Source organism: Sander vitreus, chromosome 9 (assembly GCF_031162955.1).
Source record: "Sander vitreus isolate 19-12246 chromosome 9, sanVit1, whole genome shotgun sequence".
NCBI classification, from domain to species: Eukaryota; Metazoa; Chordata; class Actinopteri; order Perciformes; family Percidae; genus Sander; species Sander vitreus.
The window spans coordinates 11867861-11884554 of record NC_135863.1 but is presented as its reverse complement, the minus strand read 5'-3'; the positions used below and the strand labels follow the sequence as shown (position 1 = coordinate 11884554).

The 16694-nt window shown below is 39.7% G+C and overlaps 1 protein-coding gene across 3 annotated transcripts in view; it reads right to left on the bottom strand.

The window, feature by feature from the left end:
• The window catches only part of ptprsa (protein tyrosine phosphatase receptor type Sa), a 185894-nt gene that overhangs the window by 132306 nt on the left and 36894 nt on the right, over positions 1-16694 (bottom strand). For all 3 annotated transcript variants that reach the window (XM_078258753.1, XM_078258755.1, XM_078258754.1), the window contains exon 2: positions 11617-11840. In XM_078258753.1, the coding sequence (XP_078114879.1) occupies positions 11617-11713 (97 nt within the window). In that variant the 5' untranslated portion in view covers positions 11714-11840. The remainder of the gene's footprint in view (positions 1-11616; positions 11841-16694) is intronic.

The following is a 16694-nucleotide window of genomic DNA, read 5'->3' as shown; positions in this document are numbered from 1 at the left end:
CGTTTATATCTCATGAACGGCTCATCCGATATTTACGAAATTTTTAGGGTATCATCTAGAGCCACTCCTTAGGCCACCCCTACAGTGGGGTACTGATTCGTTAAAGTGGGCGTGGCCTATGGGACCCAGGTTTGGATTCACCACTTACACATGTGAGCAACTTCAAATTTACAGTGTAGATGTAGAATGGTTCATGGACCTCACATACCAAAAAGTACATATATGGACCATTAGGTGGTGCTATAATGACATAAAACGTGTTTTTGCCTATAACTCCCACATTTCACATCGCACATTTGAAAGCCTTACATCCATGTTTTCCTTGAATCGAGCTGAATCGGTTGATATAGACCACACCCATTTCTGCTAAGAAGTCTTTTCGCAATATCGCTCAATACCAACTTTTTCTATCTCCTCCTAGGCCGTGCGACCTATTGGCATGAAACTTGGTACGTAGCATCTCCAGATGGACCTGACCAACAGTTATCAAAAGACTACGTTAAAGTATGCACAATTTACAACCAAACTAATTTCCGAAGCTAGCCACAAAACACAAACTTTAGCATATCTCGGCCAAATGAATAGTTATCAGAGCATATTGTTTGACATCCCACTCCGAGGCGCTGTACTAAATTTGGTGAGGATCGGCCATTAGGGGGCACTATAATGAACGTAGATGCATTTTGGCAAATAACTCAATGCATTTAAATGGGAAATTTGCAATGGCAATATCTCTGCCGCAGTAAATGCTATCATCACAAAACTTGAGATTATTGTTCGACATGCCACTCTACGTCTCTATACCAGACGTGGTGATGATCGACCTTTAGGGGGCGACATAATTGAGGTAGAACGACTATAGTCAACGTAGACCAGTTTTGGCCCTTTTACTCAATCAATGGGATATTTGCAACAGCAACGTACCGCAGACGATATTTCCCAACGTTTGCCTCCCCACCATTATGCTTTGGGTCCCGGTTTTGCACGCTTCCCGGGTCGTCAGGGGCGACTGGCGCCGGGAGGCTTGGACCCCGTCATAACTGACTATACGTGCACAGAGATGTTGCTGATGTTGAACTACAGCCATGTGGACCTCTGAGGTGTAGAGATTTAACCAGCTTGCAGCAACTGCCTAACTGCTATCCAAAAGACTCAGCGCAGGACGCCAAGCTGCTAGAGCTGCCTGTCCGTCAATCCTGGACCTGATTTAAAACCCTAAAAATCAGCACACAACAGACACACTCACGACCACACACCCCTCCAGGCCTTAACAACCAAGCCACATCAATCAGGACCAATTCTCACAGGCTGCCTGGGCAAGGGCCATCGCTATGGAAACCAAGCCTTTACTCTAAAGCCGTCTTGCTTTGTCTTGTCTGGAGGTTGTCACACGCAATCACTGCCAACAAAGAACAGCAGACTGCTGCAAAAACTTGAACCAGACGAGAGAAAGAAGAGAAAACCAGTTGGTCAGTCTGTTGCCAATTTTCTGATAGGAAAATTGTTTGCGAGTAAACAATTTGGTGGCATCAACATATTTCAACTTAGAAGATGAACAACTGGGCTAACAACTTAGTCAACAATGTGGTGTCTAAAATGAGATCATCTATCATGTAACTAATTTTGTCAGAGGGCAGTACATTTCCATGAAATAGTATCAGCTAAACCTGGCAGCTGTCGAAATCTGTAGTGCCTATTATGAAACAAAAGTAGCAGAACACTTAAAATAGTGCCACTGAAGGGGAAAACCATGTAATTTAGTAATTTAGCCTGCCTCTCTTAGTTATGCTATTATAACTCTAGACTGCTGGGGAAGTTCCTTCCTTCCAAGGACACAATGAGCTGCTCTCTCTTTCACTTGTTTCCTTTTGTGTCCATCATAGTCCCAGAAATGCTTGTTACTAACCTAGCTCTGGAGAGTTTACTCCCCAGAGTCCTTATGTTTCTTCTTCACCTAGAATATGCAGCTTGGGTGCAGCTGTCGCTGTGGACCTACTACACCAAGCTACGCTCTGCGATTCCCTACAGTGTCCGGCTGCATCATGCTGCGTCCTGTCGCTGTCGCAATAGCTACTGCTAATGCTTGCTCTTGAGGGAATCACTGTAATAGTTGGGGCTTTGTAAATTACAGAGTGTGGTTTAGACCTAGTCTATCTGTAAAGTGTCTCGAGATAACTCTTGTTGCGATTTGATACTATAAATAAAATTGAATTGAATTAATACTGTGATTACACTGGTGAGGTGTGAATTTCTGAAACTGCTTGAATGTTTGCTTGAAATAAGCATGTTCTGCCAGTCAGGATAACAAAATGTCTGTCTAAACTAATCTCAGCTATAGACATATTCCACAGGGCATGTTTGGGTCAGGCTCCATTCCAATGTAACCTTTACCATGGCTGTGCAAGCTTAAGGGTTAATGAAACAATGGCTTTTCCAATTAAAATATGAGGAAGAAAGGCTAATTGGGATTTGCTCTTGGGGCAGCTAGGGTGCCAAGCAGTTGTGAATATAATAATTCTCAAAGCGAGTTTGTGCCACCTGGACTGTAAAGGCAGTTCACAAAGTGGAAAATTGTCCATCTTGTAACCTCAAATAGTGTCTTAAAATTATATTTGCCTTTCAACAATTTAATAAGAGAGGCAGGATTATTTGCCTGGTGAATATAAATCAGCTTTGTAGGAAGACAAATCGGTAACATTACATTACTTAATGCATTAATAAGCATTAATTAACCATTAATTACAGTTAAATAATGTGTTTAATAAACATTAACAATGCTCATGTCTGTTCATGTTAACTAAGGTATTAACTGATGCATTGTTTACCATTAGTTAATGCCTTAACTAACTTAATTACAGTTAACTAAGGTGTCTATTTTAACATTAGTTAATGTACTAATAAGCCTAAACTGGAAATAATGGTTAACTAAAGTGTCTATCATTTACAAATGTTGATAATGTTAATTAAGGTATTGATTGATTCATTTTGTAATGGTTTGTAAGATGCTATTTACATTAGTTATTATGGTAATAAGCATTACTTAACAGTTAATCATTTTACCTCGTCATAGTTGAAAAATGACAGTTTGGAGGGTAAATAGGACATACATAGAACCTCAAAATCACATTGACACCTCTTTCCTCTGCAAATCTCACAATTTGAAACTGCAGCAGAAAACGAGCGAATCTCAACAAAGCTAAAAGTTGACATCAACTCCTTAACTCCTACCTTATTTGGCTCTAGTCTCTAGTCTTTGTCACGCCCCAACATTTACATAGGCTACACCACTGACCTGAGGTCAGCTTAGTCTTCTGAATCTAGGTCATGCAGAGCTCAGAAATTTTATACATTGTTCGTCTGCTATTTAACTACTAAATTCACTTCTGAGACTTTTTTATGCGAGAAATTAAACTATGTAGAGGTCAAATATACCACTTTACAAAAATGTATAGCTAATTGCAAATTTTGTCTGACTATGTGTCGGAGTTCAGCAGGAGCTCAGCAGGCTAACGTGACAGCAGTCGGTGCTGCCTCGGCGCCCAGCGTGTCATCCTTCACAGACCCGCTGTGAGCTAGATGGATCGCCGTCACGGCCGGCAGCCCACACTCCGTACCCGCGTAAAGTCACCGTTTCTGGGTTATTGGACTACCAAATGCCGAGGCCCTGACAGAGCTCCAGGGCCTGCAGCTCTCTGCCCTCTCTCCCCTCTTCCTGCTAAATGGCCGGTGTGTGTGAGTGAGAGCACGGTCAGTGAGCTTGTTACGCCCGCAATCTCTTACCACAGGTTCCAGTTAATCTTATAATGGATATGTGTGTTGAGTTATTTAAACAAACGATATATATGTTTGAAATATATCGTAATGAAATAAACGCCTCTTGTCCGCGAGTGAGCTGGATGGAGCTCTTATCAATGAGAGCTAGTTTACCTCCTCCTAACGAGACATCTGAAATTCACAAAAATGCATTAAATTGAAATCGGACAAAGTGTTAGCTAAGCTTTGTAAGACCTTAGGGTAACTGTGATATACATGCCGCGGAGCCCCGAGCCCCGGTAGTCCAGTAACCCAGAAATGGTGACTTTGCCTTAGGTATGGAGCGAAGCGGGCTGCCGCTGTCTCGTCAGACTGTGTGGAGCTCATAAAGTCAGACACATCTTACCAAATTTGCAATTAGCCATCAATTTTCGTAAAACGGCCCATATTTGAGCTTTATATAGTTGATTTCTCGCATAACAAAAGTCTCAGAAGTGAATTTAGTAACGAAACATTGCAGTGTCTGAAATATGAGACCTGCTGTCTTGTCTCCAATGTATGTGTATGTGGTTCGCTCAACCAATCAGCGCGCAGCTCATCTAAATATTCATGAGCATACCATATTTGGAAGAAAAGCTGTCATTCCAAATAGGACCAAAACACAGGGATGCATAAGGGCCCATAAAATAGCAACCGGGACATTTTCAGCCAAATCAATGTTAAATACCCTATTATTAGATCTTAAGGAACAATGTGAAATACCCTATATAATCATTCTATCACCCCTTTAAACCATGTAAACCTATTCTGATATAAACTCTAAATACAATTATGAACCTGAAAATGAGCATAATCTGAGCACTTAGGTTCACAGCAAAGCCATCTCATTATGAGAAAACTGTCTTTATTCTTTATTTACGGGTTATGGTTGTGCACATACTTTTGTCCACTATATCTGTCTATCCTCCAACGTATGACTTACTTTTGGTAGAGGGTGAGATCAGTGAAAAGACTCCATAGTCTCCATGCAGAGGTTTGCTTGATCCTTTGTCTTCATATGGACATTAACTTAAAGCCCAATCTATATACATTATTGTGCATGCTATACAAGCATTACTTAACCACAACTGGTTACTTGATTCATGTATAATAATACTGAATAAGCATTACTAAACCATAATTAAACAGTTATTAATGCTCTTTGATAGCCTTATTGTAAAGTTGAGAACATATGCACCTTAACTATCACTTGATTAATGTATAATAATTCTGAATAAGCATTACTAAACCATAACTAAACAGTTAGTAATGCTTTTTGATAGCCTTATTGTAAAGTTGAGAACATATGCACCTTAGGGGCCCTATTTTAATGATCTAAGCGCACGGCGTGAAGCGCATGGTGCAGGTGCGTTTAGGGCGTGTCCAAATCACCTTTTGCTAGTTTGACGGCGGAAAAAAGGGGTCGTGCGCCAGGTGCATGGTTCAAAAGGGTTGTACTTAGTGTCTTAATTAATTCATAAGTGTGTTTTGGGCGTAACATGCAATAAACCAATCAAAGTGTCATCTCCCATTTCTTTTAAAAGCCAGGCGCATTTTTACCTTGGTGCATTGCTATTATGATGGCGGATTTGCACCGTAATATTTTTATTTTTAATCGTTTGCATGTTTGTGTGCTGCTGCGCTTCCCTGTGTGTGTGTGTGTGTGTGTGTAACAAGCATAGTGTGCATGCGCTGTGCACGAGCCTAGGCACATTTTATTAATTCGCTGTTTAAATAACAATGAAATGCTGTGCTATTGACTTAAGACCAGGTTTTTGTTGGTCAATGGCGCGATAACTTCCCACTGCCTCAAGATATCAATATGCCAAGAATTCACCTGAACACATCTCACTGTAAGACCAGCACGCCCATGGACGCAAAGATGGGCGCAGGTGCAGTTACTATTTAAACGATGTGGGAGCTGGAGGGGAAATTGACAACTGCATCGGTCTTAAACTAGCAAAGACACTTGCATCAGGCTTTGCTGTGCTGTGCCGGGTGCAAGATAGGGCCCTAACTATCACTTGATAAATGCATAATAGTGCTGCTAAAACATCACTTAACCATAGTTAACCAGTTATTAATGCTCTTTGTGAGCAATATTGTAGTAAATGATAGTTAATAACAGCTAACTACAGTTTCTAACTAATGTTAAAATAGACACCTTAGTTAACTGTAATTAACAATTAGTTAAGGCCTTAACTAATGGTAAATAATGTATCAATTAATACCTTAGTTAACATGAACAAACATGAACATTGTTTATAAATGTTTATTAGACACCTTATCTATCTGTAATTAACGGTTAATTAATGATTATTAATGCATTAAGTAATGCTAATTAATGTCCGTGTTAATTAATTAACGTGTTAATGAAAAATGTAAGAAATGACATTTTCATGATACGAGTGGAAAGAAAGGCCTAACTTAAAAACAGTATCACATCTTTTAAGACAATTCTCAAAGCAACTGATTTCAACTGCCAATAAATTAAATTATGTTACTTCATTAGGAAATGTATTCACTTGTTTTGAGAAAACAGAGATTTCAGGGACCAGTGGTAAATACAATGAGTAAAGATGTGATGTTTTTGTGCAAAGCCTTCCCCATTGCATCATGCAGTTTGCCATCCATGTCGACTGCACTCCAGGCAAACTCGCAGGGCTCAGGCTTTGCAGTCCATGAGGGACTTGTGCCAGGATGTGGGAACCCAGTATAAAATAAGTTCTGGAGTGCGAGTACCTAGAGGTGAAAAACGTTGCCGACCACACTGCTGTCACAGCGAAGCTGCATTTTTAAAAAGAGTGGCAAACTAGTAAATTTCACAAATTGGTCCCATTGAAACCATTGTTGAAGGCTAAGAAAAAAGTAGTATAAGTCTGCCCATTGGAAGTAAATAGGGTAAATTCCTCAGAGAGAGGGAAGGGAAATTAAGCTTAAGTATGTGTCTGATTTCAAAATGGCAACATAGCTCACAGTGGAGGTGGAATGGGAAGAATTTTGTGTAATTTAGAGACTCACTTGAGGCAATTGATACTTGTTGGCTCATTAAATGAAGAGGACACCTCCAACTGCCAAAGGTGCTATAGGTCTGATCAAAACAAAAGGACAAGAATAAAGAAAATAGTTTTAAAAACCTTTGACGATCTAAACTTGTTCAAAGCATTGAAGGCATTACAATTGTGAAAGCCACCTTGGTGGTGTGTTGAATTAATCTCTGCTGGCAGGAAAAAAAACACAGAGGGATAGCGCCTTTCACGCACTTCAATCACTCCTATTGTTCTGTCAAACTGAGTTCATATAACATCGCTCAAACTACTGGAGCATGTTACTGAAAAGAGACTGAGAAAGAGAGATAATGGCAAAAAAAGAAGAGATATAATGTAAGTATCCCCAAAGCTGTAGATGCAAGCTTGGGGAACATTGGGGCTATTTGATCAATTGTGCTGACCAAAACTGTGCTTTTATTTCAATAAAAGAACTTACATTGCCTCAATATTTTCTAATACTATTGCCACAATGTTTTAACTTTCGGAACCAAATTGGAAGTCAATGGGCATCCACTGCATTGTAAGTCAGTTCAATGTGGAGGTTTCTTTTCAACACTGTTTAGCCGTCTTGTAGGGAAAACATTCATACATGTCCAGCAAGCAACCACTTTGACTGCAGATGCACCCAAAGCTCACACCTGGAGCACACCAATTTTAGAGAAAACTGTCGACTTTATAGTGAATACAAAACTGAAGGTTTAGGTCCTTTGAAAGGAATTCTAAAAAAGGAGGAAAGATGGTTTATTGCACCACTAAATCAAATTGTTTACCTCTACCATTTGTAAGTGTACAGGTCTGAGAATTCAACCTACAACAACTCTCAGAATGCAGACAGTGCCAACAGGCTACTTGAGGCAGGGACTAACTTGTTTTCTCCTCATTTGAGTGGAAAACTGTAAAAAGTAAAAGTATGGGGCCAAATATGCAACAGCAGGATGCACATCAAATTGAATTTGACAGAATTAACTTGACAGTGTTTGGATCAAATGTAATTTCACTGGAAAAGATAAGGAGTGAGTGAGGGAGAGGGAAAGAGAGACTGAGATGTAGGAAACAAGAACAAGAAAATAACAGCTCGACTAAGGGGCTGCATTTCTTTTTTCCAATTGGCAGCTTCAAAGGAATATAAATAATTGAACACCCTCAACCCATCACTGTGAGTTCTGGCCAATTACTATTACGAGTACTTTGCCAAGAATGCTACTGTTGAGGACTCAGAAAGGCCAAAAGAAAAGAGGAGGAATAAGTTAGGCGGAAGTGAAAGGCCAGAAAAGAATGCAAAAAACTAACCTCGTCTTCCTGTCAAAAGAAACACTCTTTCCTCCAGATTACAAACTCTGCTTCTTGTTGCACCTTTATCATCCCCCAATGGACAACAACAGAAAACAGCAAAAAAATTCCCTTGTAGTTTTAAAGCATAATATTCAATAAAAGTATATGACTTGTCATACTTGGAATTGTTAAAAGTGGCAGAGCTGTACGTTTGAGCCGAGGTTTGTTAAAGTCTTTCTCGGCACCCAAAGGTCTTTGAGTCCGGTGTATGAGTGTGTGTGTGTGTGTGTGTGTGTGTGTGTGTGTGTGTGTGTGTTAAAAAAATAATAAAAATTACAAGATGGTATTCATACGTCTAATAAATTCTGTAATTACTTACACTTTCAATATCCACAGAGAAATTTTAAATCAGCCTCTGTTACAGTGTCAGAAACACAACCTTTAGATGTTTGAAGTTTTAAAAAAAAATTAAAGACTCCTACAATTTTACTCCTACAACTTTCAGTTGTGTTGGGTCTTTGTTATGTTTTAAGTTTTTTTCTCCTTTAATCATGACTAAAAAGCACCCTGGGTTGCAATTTTGGATAAATTCTATAAATAGTTGATTTAATTTCCACTTTCAAAATGATTGCCAGTTAATGCCCAATGACAGAAATTAACTTTGATAATGTTTTATGAAAAAAGTAAATAATATACTTGTTGGGAAGTGTTTTGGAGCACAAAAACAAAACAAAACATGGATGCACACATATGGTGATAGCTTGATGGTTTGGTCTTTATCTTTATTGTTACTAGAAAAGTCTCTGGGTTGTTAGAAAATTATTTTTCTTAATTACTGTTATTTATGGACTCTTGGGTGACAGGCAATTGAGCTAAAAGGTCCACACAAACAAAAATATATGAATAGTACATGTTTAGTACTAGTAATAGTACAATTACTTTGGGTTTTTCGTATAAATAAAATAAAAAGGCACTACCATCTTATTTTATAGCTGTGCTATGACAAAATGTATAGATCTACTTGCTAAATATGTTATAGCCACCTATGACAAAGCTCAGGTGACAGCTAACACATAACGCACGTATAATGCAGCCTTTATACACACACACACACACACACACACACACACACACACACACGTATGTGTGCGCCTGCATGCAAAAATTCCATGCAAACAGATATAAACATGTACACAAACAGGGAGCCAAGCATTATTACGGCTGGGGTAGCGGATTTATTAAGCCATCTTCATTTCTCTTTTGATTAAAAATGTCTCCTTCTCACTGTGATTTATGAGTTTAAATGGAAGGGATGGACGGCAGAGAGAGAGAGAGGGAGGGGTGTGAGAGGAACGAATGACATCATGCTTTCAGCTGGGCTTTTCTGCAAAAGGGTGGCATCCACTGAGTGTGGGTGTGTGTGTTGTGAGAGCCTGGTAAGTGTTGATACGAGGTGGAGGTTGGTGTCTTTGTCCCCTCCCTCCTCAATGCTCTCAGTCCACCAGGTGGAAGTGAATATAATTGGACAACTGCACCACTGGGCTTAGTGTATTCATGTGTGCATGTGTGTGTGGGTGTGTCTGTGTGTGTGTGTGTGTGTGTGTGTGTGTGTGTGTGTGTGTGTGCGCATGAAGGTGTGAAAGACAATCAGAAAGAGCAAAAGAAGGTAGACTGTGAGTGTGTGCATCTATTTCCAGACATAATTGTGGGGCAATTCTGTGTGGCCCCAAAAAGAGATGAGGCAGGACAGCGGGGAGTGTGTGTGTGTGTGTGTCTCAAGGAGGGGGGTAGACAAGAAAAAAACGTGTGAACATGAGCAAGAGACAATGAGACAGACTGAGAGAGCTCAACAAAAACAGCGATCATATTCACAGGCAGAGCAGACAAAGACTGGCAGATACTGACAGATGGGGAGAGAGAGCCCTGCTGTTAGTGTATTTGTAAGTGTGTGTGCGTGTGTGTGTGTGTGTGTGTGTGTGTGTGTGTGTGTGTGTGTGTGTGTGTGTGTGTGTGTGTGTGTGCGCACGCATGTGCGAGAGAGCGGGCGAGAGAGTGGGGGAACGCTAATCTCCATCAATGATGAAGCAGACTGCACTGCATGTTATTTAAACCAGTGGGATCAAACAGAGGCTGTGAATAAGTTCAAGTGGAGGTGAAAAACTGAGGTCTAACATAGTGAATCTTCAATTAAACTGAAGACGAGAAGATGCAACCAACTTTGTCTTCATCATGCAACATGTCAAGAGAATGTTTTGGGCCTTTGCTTTCCTCTCACTCTGAAAACGAGTGTGTGGCCTTGCAGTCAGCGAAAAAAAAGGAAGAGAACAAAGACATTTGTTTGACATCTGTCTGAGTGCACTTTCAGATGTTTTCAGCCAGCTGAGCTGAAAGGCACTCAAATTATACTAACAGACAAACAAACATGCAATTAAAAGTAGACAACTCTGCTCTGCTCTGCTGCAACGTGAGAAAAATCAAGTCCTTCTCATGTTATCTTGAACCACCGAGAACACACTCAATGAATGTCAGAAACTCAGACAAATGAAAAGACAGACGGATGGAACAAGGCAAAAAATGCAATCTCTCTCGCAAATCACCTCAGAAAATCTGGCACGACTCAAATTCCTCAAAATTTCAGTTGGGGCACCTACACTGTGGAGCAGTATGCCTAAAATGTCACATTGGCTCAGTCTGATGACATTTTTAAGTGCCATTTTAAGACAGATTTTAATTATCTTGCTCACAATTTGTTATTGGTCTTTTTGTTTAGAAATTCCTCATTTCATTATGTCTTTGCAAACTTAATCAAGCTTTGCAGTTTGTTTGCATCCGAATATGGCATCTTGCATTTTGCTAATTTGAGTGCATATAAGGTGTATGTATACCTCTTTTAAGAAGCACTTTATCAACTTATAATTATTAACTTACTGTGTTATTTAAGTGCAATATGAAGAAACTTGAACTATTTTTTTTCTTTTTGCCTTAGCAAATGTTTTACCAAGAGGCACAGACGGAGAGGAGGGGGAAGATTATGGAGGATGATTTATACGGACAGACATCTGTCCAAATGGTAAATATTTTGAGACATCCATTATTTTAAAATGTTCAGTCTTTTCAAAAGGGAACTTGTCCATCAACAGCTACCTATCCTTGTAGTCTTTGAGCAAAATCATGGAGCATACATGCTCACTCATTATTAAGTATATTGCAAATACAAATGCAGAAGTAAGAATGCCACTTAGGATTACAAGTCAAACCTAGCTCTTAAGATTGTATTGAAATTCTTATTTTCTTAAGGCAGAAGCAGAGACCTCCTATAAACAACATATCTTTTGGAGATGAAGACAGCCTTTCCAAGATGAGGTATCAACAATTTGAGATAGTAATACATGCCTTTACATGCTCACCAAAAGCAAACTGACAGTAGCGAAAAGCAGCTGAACTATCCCTATAAAAAGGCTCCAGGAAGGAAATGTTCTCCAGTCAGAATCTTGATACTTACATAAGGCGTGGGAGCCGGTGAGCAGCAGTGATAGCAGCAGAGTGGTGGCAGGCAGCAGGAGCGGCAAGGAGAGTCGAGGGGCACCGCTGGTGGCCATCTTGGCTCTAGTAGGGAAGGGGGGGGCAGGGAGGGGTGGGGTGGGACTGATCTTTCACCTGGCTGGAGAGCCGAGGCCCCAACTGCGCAGGGAAGGTTGGGATCTTCACGCAGGATGGCTTGGCACTCTGCAAAAGGACAGGAAGAAAGATGGGAAAAATTAGACATTTTTGTAATTCCCTTCTCTTTTTTTTATCCAAGGGGGGTTGGTTGACATTCATACTGTTTTTCCACAATCCACAATCATAGCTCCGAACACAGACACAATAGATTTTTACGCACATAACAAACATGACTACTTAGCATTTACATTCTGGGACATTGAGGTAAAACAACATAATAGTTTGATTGTTGCAACAGTTCTAGATGGGAGAACAATGCCTAAATAAAATGGTGCCAAACTATGTGTATTACTTTTGAGAATTTGACAGGATGCTCTTAGCCACTTGCAGAGAAAAGGTGAAGGACTGCCCATATTATTATTTCATGTATATTGTATCCTATTATTTCATGTATATTCTGTATGTGTGCTGTGTGTTTGATATTTTGCTGCTGTAACACTGTCATTTCAATAGAAATCCATCTATCTATCTATCATTTTGATTTAAAAACAAAACCAAAAACAGACTAGGCCACTCAGCTGTGCTTTCCACAACCTCTCATTACTGCTGATAAATGGAAGGAAGGTAATAGGGTGTCGGTGACGCTACTGGAAGCAAAATATCACATACCCCAAACCCTGTAACCTCCCCATCTCTCAACCAGGGTCCTCTCACATCCCTTAATTAGCAGGGGAGTCACTGTTTTCTTTTTTTTCTTTTTTCTAATTGCTGGATCTTGTCGTTATTTGCTTCTCTCAATGCCTTGTAATTACAAAGGCACCCAATGATATTCCAGGCACCGTCTCTTTGTTTTAGTCAAATTGCCATTAATCCCCCAAGCTACACAGAAGGACTAGGGTAGCCTCCCACCACACCCACACCCACACAAATACACACACACACCTCATTGATGTCTGGTGCAGCACAGAGCCACCACCAAGTGGGTACACATACTCTTTAATTAAAAATACATGAATAAAGAGATAAAGAAAGAGACGTGAGAGACAACCACGACATGAATTTAATGAGTTTGTCAATTTCTTGATGAAAGCAATGTCTGTGTCAGCAATCAAGCTTTAAACACAAAACTGTTCCTTCTCAGAGGACCCAGATGACAAGACCCAGGTGCATCTGATCTGCTTTAGTGTCTTTGTGCAAGACACTGAACTCCTCTCAGCTGGAGGGATGCTACTCAGCTGAGCCCACACGAGGGGCGAGGGCGACGCTCTAGAAGTGAGATTAATTACCTGCACACTGGGTGGTTAACGGGGCACTATATAGTACAAACTGTGCAGACAGTGTGCAGTTTATCGTGGATGCCCTAAAGCAACTTTTTTTTTTTTGGGTAACCTCAAGGTTAAAGATAATATTCTGTCAACAAATGTTTACAGTTTTGAACCATCAAACATTCACTTTCAAACTGTCCCTGAACATTTCATAAAACCCTTACCTGCTAACTCACTGCGAGTTACTTTTGACACGAGTGTCAGTGTCTGAAATGTGAACTCAATGTCATTTAAAAAATAGCTTAACTGACTGACAGTTACAATCTCATGCATCATTCAGATGCAATCAGGATCAGAATTACAGTCTAAGACAGACAACTTTACAGGCAAACTACATCAATGGAATGGAGGGATATACAGTCAGAATTTCTAAACTGCCTCTCTTACATAATTATTTATATATATATATATATATATATATATTAGAGGTGTGAATCTTCACTGATCTCCCAATTCGATTGTGATTATCATGTCAGCGATTCGATTAGATATATCGATGTATCACGATGCGTCAAATACATTTTTTCTGTTAAAGCCATATAGGATATTTAATTCATAGCTTTTCAAGCTTCAAAAACAAAAACATTCTGCAGTGCTCTGATACTAAATAAATTGGATACATAAAACTACAGCACTGAGCACATGGCACTTCCTGAATGTGCAAAACATAACAAAATATGTAAACAGAAAGGTTGTTAGACATACATTACATTGTAAACAGAAATAATCGATTATGGCCCGGCCGATTATCGATGCAGCATCGTCCATGTCCACGATTCAATGCATCGATTATTTGATTAATTTCAACACCTCTAAAATATATTATATAATTAAATAACAATAATATGTTATTTGGAGTAGAAATGAGGGCAACACTGACTAACCCACTATGATGGTACGTCGGCTGTAAAAAAAAAAAAAAAAACAACAATCTAAAGAAAAAAAATGAAAATCACCTTTCTCAAAAAAATCAGTGATTATGTCAGCCATGTCATGCTGCTAAGTTGTCAGAGGAGTTGAAAGGTTAATATACAAAGGGCTTTAAAAGGTCTACGTGTTTGACTGAGGCCTTGTGGGAGAGACAGACAACCACAGCTAATTGCAATGTAACCAAGCACCTCAGACAGCAGACATATACAAGTGCACCACCGTTCACAGCTACTGGACCAAGCTCTTCAACTGGCGAAATGAAACAGAAAGATAAATGCAGCAGCATGCACACTTAAAATAAACCACAAACGCATGCAGCACACCCCAGTTATGACACAAACACACAGTATACAGCTACTGGCCTCTGAAAACACTCCCATTCTTCACATCTGAACTTCAAAACAGAGAAATTCAAGAACGTGCACTTACAAAAACACAAAGGGATAGATCAACAATAGGTCTTTTGTGGCGATGCCATGCCAGAAAAAAAGTCTTTCAGGAGCTCAGCTCATCTTTCAACACAATACTATACACACACGACCAACATGTGTGTTCTTGCTTGTTCTTCTTTCTTTTTTTTCCCCCCCTTTTTCTTGGCCTGGAGGGCAGGTGATGTCATTAATGAGAACTGAGGGAAATACGGAAACATGAATAGAGAGAATGGGTGGGTATCAAATTATCTAGGAGACCTCTGAATGATGCCCCTATTGTTCTGACTGTAAACATTGGTGGAGGTAGAGGGAATCTTGTCGTGCCTGTGGGGAATTACTCTATGCATGCTCACAAAGTGCCTTGGTTATGATTTATGGCCCTCCCTTTAGGGCATGGCTTTCTATCTCCACCTCTGGTTGCTATACAAACTTCAAAACACAATTACAACAGCTATTGTTGTTGAACGGCCTCGCCAAACATAACCTAAGGCCAAGTGCATAGAAGAAGCATAAAAAGAAGATACATACATGCCTACACAGTCTTTATGAATTCCTGAGGGATAGGGAAAGGCTAAAACCTCACCAAAGCAAAGTTTTAACCGTAACAGCAAAGGCAACTCTAAACAGAGATGCCAACATGTTGCTGAAGCAACCATTAGCTTAAAAGGAAGATATGATATAAAAAGCACAGCAGTTTGTCCTGCTAGTCGCACCTCCATGGGAAAACCTGTCAACTCTGGCTAAAAGTATTCATCACTTTGCCTCTCGAAATGGGCAGAGGAACGAGAGAGTATTTAGCATTCTGGCAATGCTACCAGAGAGGCATATCGATTCATAAACCATTACGTCAGCTGGTTCCACATCATCTTCATCATCATCTTGTGATCAAGAGGAAACTGCCAATGGTCATGTGTTGCGTACTTCAATGTTAACTAGGACGACTGCAACAATTTAACTAATTTCTTAGGGAAATCTAGCTAATTAGCAAAAGTTAGTGATTGGTAAGCTTGCACAAGATAAGCGTTGGAAAAGTAAAAGCACTACCAACTCATTTGCCACCACTGGCAACAGTAACTTAATACTGTATGCTAACACACCAAACCACCTTTTGCTGACCCGTTGGCCTTTGTAATGAGGGGGGCACCATTATTAGCAGCAATCCTGTGACAACGGAGCTGCATCATCAAATTCTCAGTAGCACAATTTACAGGGCAATGGTATTATAAAGTAGCCCTGTAGTAAAGTACTTAACTTACAACTCCCAAGTGTTACCATAAGAAGATTAGTTGTATAGCAGCAAGATGAGCATATTTTTCCCAGAAGCTGGTCCTCTAAACCAGACATAAAAGGCGAGTGAAAAATGACTTACATTCATCAAGTGCAACCCTAATGGGAAGCCAATGTTGTTCAGTATTTGCCAATATGTAAGTCATACATTACTTTACTTATTAGACATAATTGTAACAAGGCTTTCTGCCATCAGGTGGAATTAAAATATTTAACATTTAATACTCAAAACAGCTTTAAGCAAATGCATGTAAAGAAATACAATGTGTGCCTGACTGTGACAAAGTCTATCCAATAAATTCTAGGTTATTCCCACTAATGGGCAATGAATATATTTTTAGTTAGAAATATCTTTTTTAATATCTGGCCATCACTCCCGATATTAACCAGTTGCCAGGCTCCAGTAATTACAGCCAAAGACCCAGCACAATTTCAACTGAGTGGTGGCAGTCACAGGGACTCTCACTTTGACATGGTCAAGCTTTAAATTTGGCTCATTTCCCAATGCAATATTAATACTAATGCATTTGATTACTGAGCTTCAGAAAGGCAGCGAAGGGCAGGGGAGATGGAAATGTGCACCATAAGCATGAAATGAGAGCAGGACCAAAATATATAAACTGTGGGCATAGACATGCACAGCTACACACATGCCACAATGGGCCAAAAAAAATTAAAAAGAACACAGTGAATCCTACAAAGTGAATGAAGGTACAGGTAAGTATTAGGGATAGACCGATCATTTTTTGGCAGTTTGCAGATTATCTTTAAATCAGCATTTTTGCCTGATAACCGATAAAGTTAATTAATTAAAAAATTGCACTACTTTGGCTCCGCTACAGCTCTGTGTCTGTCCCTCTGCTTCGGTTTTGAAAGTTTCTAATTTAATAAATAAGTGCTTAAAGCATTTTTAAAAAGTTTTGGATTTTGTAATGTTCCAAAATCTT